General features: G+C 47.9%; 1 protein-coding gene across 1 annotated transcript in view; it reads left to right on the top strand.

Moving 5' to 3' along the window:
- Positions 1–4,496: 4,496 nt before the first annotated feature.
- The window catches only part of ABCB10 (ATP binding cassette subfamily B member 10), a 29,023-nt gene continuing 26,153 nt past the window's right edge, over positions 4,497–7,366 (top strand). Inside the window, exon 1 of the mRNA XM_015421439.1 lies at positions 4,497–4,996. Within this exon, the coding sequence (XP_015276925.1) occupies positions 4,627–4,996 (370 nt within the window). The 5' untranslated portion in view covers positions 4,497–4,626. The remainder of the gene's footprint in view (positions 4,997–7,366) is intronic.

The raw sequence follows: 7,366 nt of genomic DNA, 5'->3' as shown, positions 1-7,366 counted from the left end.
GAACTTCTTTGGATAACATATAGTTATTTCAAAGTCCTGTATCCAAAGGGGTCCTCTAATTCTGCCCTGTTTTATTTGATTTTATTTGATTTTATTTGAACTGTCAGACCAGTTCCTATGTACTTCCACTACTTTTGTCTGACATATAAAGAATACTAATCAGAACCTGAAGTGAATGCACTGCAAGACATGTGGTTTTCTCAATACCCCTTTGAATGGGATGTATGAAAAGAAGACTGATAAGGAACTGCTTCATATGTGCAATATAAAGTCATTGCTCTTTTTCCTTCCTCTCTTCTCTTGAGAGGCTTTCTCAGCCTCATATCCTGTTTTGGCAAGAGGGGAAAACTAGCCGTTTGGATTCTGATTTTAGGATATGTGTGCTAATACATTTGTAACCCATTAGTGGTAAAGTAGTAGAGTGTTTTTATTTGCCCTTGCAAAGTAAACAGGCAAAAATACACAGAATTTCCACCATCACCACAATCCCTTCCAGCCCATCACTTATACCTAGTCCATATTCCCTTGTATGTGCTATGTACCGTATGTTTCCCAACATTATGAATTAGAACCAGCATAAATCCCCCAGGAATGGATAGTAGTGCCATCCTAAACAGAATTACACCCTTCTAAGTTCATTGACTTCAATGGGCTTAGAATGGTATAACTTTACTTAGGAGGGCACTGTAAAGCAGGATTCAGGGGGCTAATGTAGAAGCTAGCAGTTTAAGCTACCCCTCTTTTGTGTTCCAGGGATTCAGTGCTGTCTCCTATACTATTTAATCTCTAAGCTCTTCTGAAGATTGTCCATAGGAAGTTGAGTCTCACCAATATCCTGGTGACACACATATTTACATTTCATTTCTAAACCACCATAAACAGCTATTTCTGTCATGGGCCAGTGTCTGGTGAACAACTTGAAGCTCAGTTCTGACAAAATGAAGGTAATACTGGTTAGGAAAGCTGAGGTGTTAGAGGAATTTGTTCTCCCTGTATTCAGCTGGTTTGGCTGAATCAGTGCAGAATCTGTGAATCATTCTGGAGGATTCCACTTTATTTTTAGAAAGCAGGTATTGTACATGGGACTGCCCTGGAGGCCAATTCAGAAGTCTCAGTTCAAAATGTGGTGGCACATTTATTATTGGGGTAAGAAAAAGAAGCAAGAGAAGGCAAGCAACAACTATATAAATAAGTACATAAATTATATGTGGATATATATAATATATATTCATAACAATTGTGCAAGAACATAAATGTCACCGTGATAGATGTGTGCATAACAAAACCATCCAATACAATTACAAAATAAAACATTATATAAACAATGACTAAGAAAAAAATAAATATCAACATTTATGTACAGAAACAGAAGGCAACATAGAGAGCATGAATCTGTACAAAAAAGACAAGGTTCTGGCTACGACTCATTTCAGTACTGACTGTAGTATCTTCTTCAGTATGTACAACAAAATAACTTTATACAAAATGTAAAAAGAAAAATAGCCAATGTGTTGGCACACTTACAGCAATATCCTGCTACAGGGTTGTATAGTGGCAAAGGTAAAAAAAAATCAATTATTAAATAGTTACAGCAGTTTGATAGAACTGTAAAATCATTTACTTCTTCCAATAATAATGTAGCATCTGCTGTATAACTATGACAATAGGAAAAACATTTCTTCCTGTCTCTCAATTAACGTTAAGCAAATCTAAATTAGTGTTGTTCAGAAAGTCAGCGTTAACATTTCTCCTATTAATATCCTTGAATATTAATGATTCAATGACTTCCTAAACTGGTACAGTTTTCAATTCAGAACTGTCCCTCTTATATGTACCTGATTTATAACCTGGGAATCCCACCCATTTTATCCTAATAACAACCTAATGTGGGCTTAGAAATTATCTGTAGGGGAGCTTGCTGATTTCAGAAGGCCAAAGAAGAGTTTTACAAAGGAGGGGCTAAAGAGGAAAGGGAAGGTGGAAAGCCACCCTGAACAGGGTCCATTTAGTTCAGCAACCTGTTTCCAGGAAGCCCACAAGTAAGGTACCAAAGCATAAACTCCCCCATATTGTTTGTGCTCCAGGCGGCAACTGGTATTCACTGACATGCTGCCTCCAAACATGGAGGTACCATTGAGCTATAATAGCTAATAATGTGAATTATGCTCTTTTGCCTACTGTGAATCTACTGTCGATCAATTTCACCAAAGAACTCTAAGTTTTAGTATTCAGAAGAGGGAAAAATCTATCTACTTGTTTTATTTTCATTCTTTTACATAGTAATCCCCATCTCTGAATTTGTTTTTATTTTAACAGAACAGAGATCTCTTTTCCCAAGGAGTTAAGACAGACCCCATCAGTATGTGAAGCTGGGATTTTGTTGACCAAGCGTGTTCTGCTTTACATTCACTTTGATCACCACAAAGCAAGAATTCTTACTGAGGATGGTGGGGGAACAGCCCTGCAATTAACGTTTTTTTTTTAATAACTTTTAACAATATTGGATAAATTTTCTATAAATGTGAGCGATTCAATGAATTTTCCCCCTCTGACTTTTATCCTGCAATATCAGCCCACAATTACAAAACAAACAAGAAATGAAAACCGAAATAAAACATACTAATGGCAGTTTTATAAAGCGGTCAACAACGGACAGGGGAGGGAGGGAATGGTTGCAGCTGTCTTAGATGACCAGTAGGCAAAGCTTTGCTGCTCAATCTGCTGCTGACTCCCCGGCCCAGACCACTCTCACGCCTGCATTCACTACAAGCAAATCACATCATAATGAAATGTTCCCCCGTGGCCGTTGCAGCTGCTGCCGACAGTGGCGGCGGCCATAACTTTTTAAAGAGCCCCTAACGAAAGCTGGGGGTGCCGAAATGACCTCTTGCGTGTGATGTCCGAGCGGCAATGGGAGAGGTGGAATTTGCCCCCAGAGGTCCAAGGCCACCACCCTGAGGCTCAGGGAGGTGGAGGAATGTTTTGCGCCCCTCCCCCCCCGTGGCTGTTGCAGCTGCCGCCGACAGTGGTGGCGGCCATAACTTTTTAAAGAGCCCCTAATGAGAGCTGGGGGAGCCAAAATGACCTCTCGCATGTGATGTCCGAGCGGCAATGCTCGAGAGGTGGAATTTGCCCCCAGAAGTCCAAGGCCACCACCCCTAGGCTCAGGGAGGCGGAGGAACGTTTCGCGCCCCTCCCCCCGCTGCCGTTGCAGCTGCCGCCGACAGTGTGGTGGCCATAACTTTTTAAAGAGCCCCTAACGAGACCTGGGGGAGCCAGAATGACCTCTCGTGTGTGATGTCTGAGCGGCAACGGGAGAGGTGGAATTTGCCCCCAGAAGTCCAAGGCCACCATCCCGAGGCTCAGGGAGGCGGAGGTACATTTCACGCCGCTCCCCTCATGGCTGTTGCAGCTGCCGCCGACTGGCCGTGGCCATAACTTTTTAAAGAGCCCCTAACGAGAGCTGGGGGAGCCAAAATGACCTCTCGCTTGTGATGTCCCAGTGGAGTTGCCGCTGGGACATCACACGTGAGAGGTGGAATTTGCCCCCAGAAGTCCAAGGCCACCACCCCTGGGCTCAGGGAGGTGGAGGAACCTCCCCCCCCCCCCCGACCTAACCTTGGGCAATCATGGATTCTCTATTGGCAATTATGTACTCCATTATCCCCTATGGGCAAGCGTCCTCTTCATTATTCCTTATGGGCCGTCATGGATTCTCTATTGGCAATTATGCACTGCACTATCCCCTCTGGGCAAGCCTGCTCTCCATTATTCCCTACGGGCAATCGCTGTCCTTAGTTTTAGTACGTCCCTGAAATTAAAGCGGTGAAAGGGGCCACCTACCACTGGGGCAGGCGTGGCTTCGTGGAATATCTGACAGCAGTCTAAGCATAGGTGGTCAAGTGGCAAGTCTAATTAAGGGATTATTTTAGGGAACAAAAAAAAAAGCCCGAAAGAGCGGGAACCCCATGCCACATTGTGTGCACAGAGCACGCCTGGACTTTTTACAAAAAAAGCTGCTGGGCTTCAAGGCTGCCTGGATTCTGGAAGTCTCTGACTGGAGAATCCTTGGCTCTTTCGGTTTATGGTTACTCGGAAGTAAGCCTTACTGAGCCCCACGGAGGCCTGCTCTTAAGCAAGTGGTGCCCGTAGGTTTGCGCTGGTTGTTGCGCTGGGCTAGCGATTCAGGGCGGGGAGGCTTTTCACCCCTCTTCCCAGAGCGAGCCTCGAGGCCGAGCGGCACCTGGGTTTTGGTGGGGGCGGGGGAGGTTTTTCCCGGCAGCCCCGCCCGCTCCCGGATCCCTTCCCCGACACTGTGGGGCGCTGCGGCCGAGGAAGTGGCCGGTGCGCGCCGCGGAGCGCCGTGAACGGCAGAGGGCGCTGCCGGCCCCCCGATCCCATCTGCTGGCTGGCTGGCTGGGTGGGTGGCTGCCGGCCGGGGATGATAGCAGGAAGCCGCCGCCAGGAGCCTTATCGGCGGGCAGCAGGAGGGGCTGGGCCGGGCCCCTGCTGCTTAGGCGGGCCCGGCGCTTCATGGGACAACGGCGCTGCGTTCGCTGAGGCGCCGCCCTCTCCCGCTGGGCTCGGAAGCCGCGGCCGTCGCCTCCTTCGCCGGCCATTTGCTCCATGGCGGGCTTGGTTCCCCGCCTGCCCTCGTTGCCGCAGCTATGGCGGCGCCGGCAGTGGTGCTCCTGGGCTCCCGCGGCTTCCCTCGGCAGGGGGTGGGCCGCCTGCAGCTCAGCGAGCAACAGGTGCCGGCGGCAGCCTTCTCCTCCCGGCGTTTTCCGCCTTGGCCCGGCAGCTACCCACGCTGTCACCGCATCCTCTTGGGCAGCCACGGCTGGGAGCTCGCGGAAGAAGGCGGGCGAGCCCACGGGGGCGGCAGCAGCACTTTCCCTGGCTCCTGGGCCCGGAGGAGGAGGAGGAGGAGGAGGAGGAGGATCTGACGCCAAGCGGCTGCTGGCCCTGGCGCATCCCGAGCGCTGGAGATTGACAGGTAATCCCCACCACCACCCCTCACAGACACACGTTTCCCTCCCCTGGGAATGGCATCCATGTACAGTACCTCACCCTCTCAGCTGTTCCCCCTTGCTTCGTTGCCCCTTCCTACTGGTCTATCCTGACGTGATGTCGAGGGGTTTTCCGGGAGGCCAGTGGCACCGTAAGGGTTAACTGAACTTATTTCAGGATAACTTTTTTGAAAGTCGAAGCTCACTTCATGAAGTGCAGACTGACTCACAGCAAATTATGCTGGAATAAATTGAGTTGGTCTTTACATTGCAACTGGTCTACTGCTTTGGCTTGCCACAACAGACTATTCGTGGCCTCTCCCTTGGACTAAATAGATTCTCTCCCCCAAATGGTGTCTGTATTGTGCAACTGCACTTGCTATTATCGCCTAAGAGAAGGCGATATTTTTTTTGTAGCTTGGCGGGATTGGGGGAGTTTTTGGTCCTGTTCCTATCAAAAGAACATCGAGTCCAGCATCCTGTCCCACACAGTGTCCAACCATTTCCTCTGGAGGGCCAACAGCAGGCTATAGAGGATGAGACCTTCCGCTGCTGTTGCCTCCTGGCTCTGGGATTCTGAGGATTAGTGCTAGTGAACCTGGAAGTTCCCCTCAGTCACCATGGCTAGTAGCCACTGATAGACCTCTATCCCCCATGAATCTATCTAATCACCTTTTAAAGCTGTTTATTCCTATGATTCTCTGGCGATGAATTCCAGATTCTAAACCTTGTGTAAAGGTAGCTTTCCTTCTCGTATTTCCAGTGCAGAGTATTTTATACTGTCAGTAGCCCCTTTCAGTCCCCCTTCTTTTGTTGAATTGCCCTGTCTTGTAGTACCTGATCATATGTGTCCTGAATACCTGCACCATACACTGTCCCCTACAACAGTAGTGTAATCTCTTAAACGTATTCTCCTCCTCTTCTTCTACTCATCTTGTTTTACCCACACACTGCCTTACTTCCTTCCCTGCCCCCAAACAAACCTCCTTCACTCTTGTTTATGACCTCACATGAGGAACAGCTTTGTTACTTAACTCAGTGTCTTCTACACAGTGTAAGGATATTGTACATATAATTCAAACTATTTGTCTGGAAGGATTGAGAGTGTAGATACTTGGCATAGAGTTCTCAAAACAGAAAGATGTTTCTGTATCGCATTCAAATGGCAGTGTCTGTGAACCCATCATTTGTGGTATATGGCTTGTGCAGCTTGGTGACTGTACATTACAATTTCTGGGAAGAGACCTCTATGCAGATGGGCCATGCTGAATGCACATGGAGGTGTTGTGTGCCAAAGGGGTTGAGCGTGCTGTTACTAACACAATCCTCCCCCTGCCACCCCTTCCTTTGAACAGCTCTACAGGACTAAAATCTCTTGGTATCTTGGTGAATGGTGTTTTCCAGACTGTCAGAAAGAAGACTCGAATAGTTTTTTAAAAAACAAACCCTCATGCATACTGTCTGACTGTACTGGAAATCCAAGTGAAAGTAGTGCAGATGGATGGTATTCATAATATACATGCACATCTGGATGTCATCAAGTTAATGCTGCATTACTTCTATTGGAATTTTTTATTCAAATATGCATCCACTCTGGGTTCTGGGAGACCAAGATCTGAATCTCCAAATTGCTATTTAAGCTTGCTGGGTGATGCTGGGCCAGTCATGCTCTGCTCATCCTACCTCACAAGGTTGTTGTGAAGATAAAATGGAGGAGACTTCTGTAAGCAGCTGGGGATAAGGGAAATAAATTAATTAAACTTTGCTCCAGCTGGCCGTGCATAAGAAGGGGGAATAGAGCTGGATTGGGGCAAAAGTCTTGTGGTGCAGTTCTGGGGCTAAAATGGTAGCACAGTGTGACAAGGCGCACAGGCTGGTAAATGAAGCTGCATCCCATCATTTCCCTACCCTCATCCCTATTTAGACTAAGGGCAATGAGAAGGTTCACTTGCTTTCAGTAACAGCACAGTACATAGATAGAACTGAGGGACTGTGTGGTGCTGTGCCGTTAGTCTCGGTCATTACATGATCTTTGATTGGCTAAGAAGCCCTTTCAGGTCAAAACAAGGATGGTGCCAAAGCAATAGCAGATCCAGGGAACACTGACCACAAAAATGCAGGGGTCATTTCCTGTGGGAGCGCACAGGAGCAGAGCTCCGGGAGTAAGGAGCCCAGGGTTGGGCACATGCAACAAGTCCTGCCCCCTGCTCCCAGCAGTCCTCAGTCGGGCCACAAGGAGCAAGAAGCAGCCAGGTGAGTTGCAGAGCCCCCCCCCCCCCATCCCCCCCTAGCTCTCCTCTGTGAAGACAGATCTGCACATCCCCCCCCCCACAATAGCTAGCAAGCCAAAACAGTCC

Source organism: Gekko japonicus, unplaced genomic scaffold (genome assembly GCF_001447785.1).
Source record: "Gekko japonicus isolate JY-2015 unplaced genomic scaffold, Gekko_japonicus_V1.1 scaffold851, whole genome shotgun sequence".
NCBI classification, from domain to species: Eukaryota; Metazoa; Chordata; class Lepidosauria; order Squamata; family Gekkonidae; genus Gekko; species Gekko japonicus.
The sequence above is the reverse complement of the archived record's forward strand: the minus strand, read 5'-3'. Positions and strand labels throughout refer to the sequence as shown.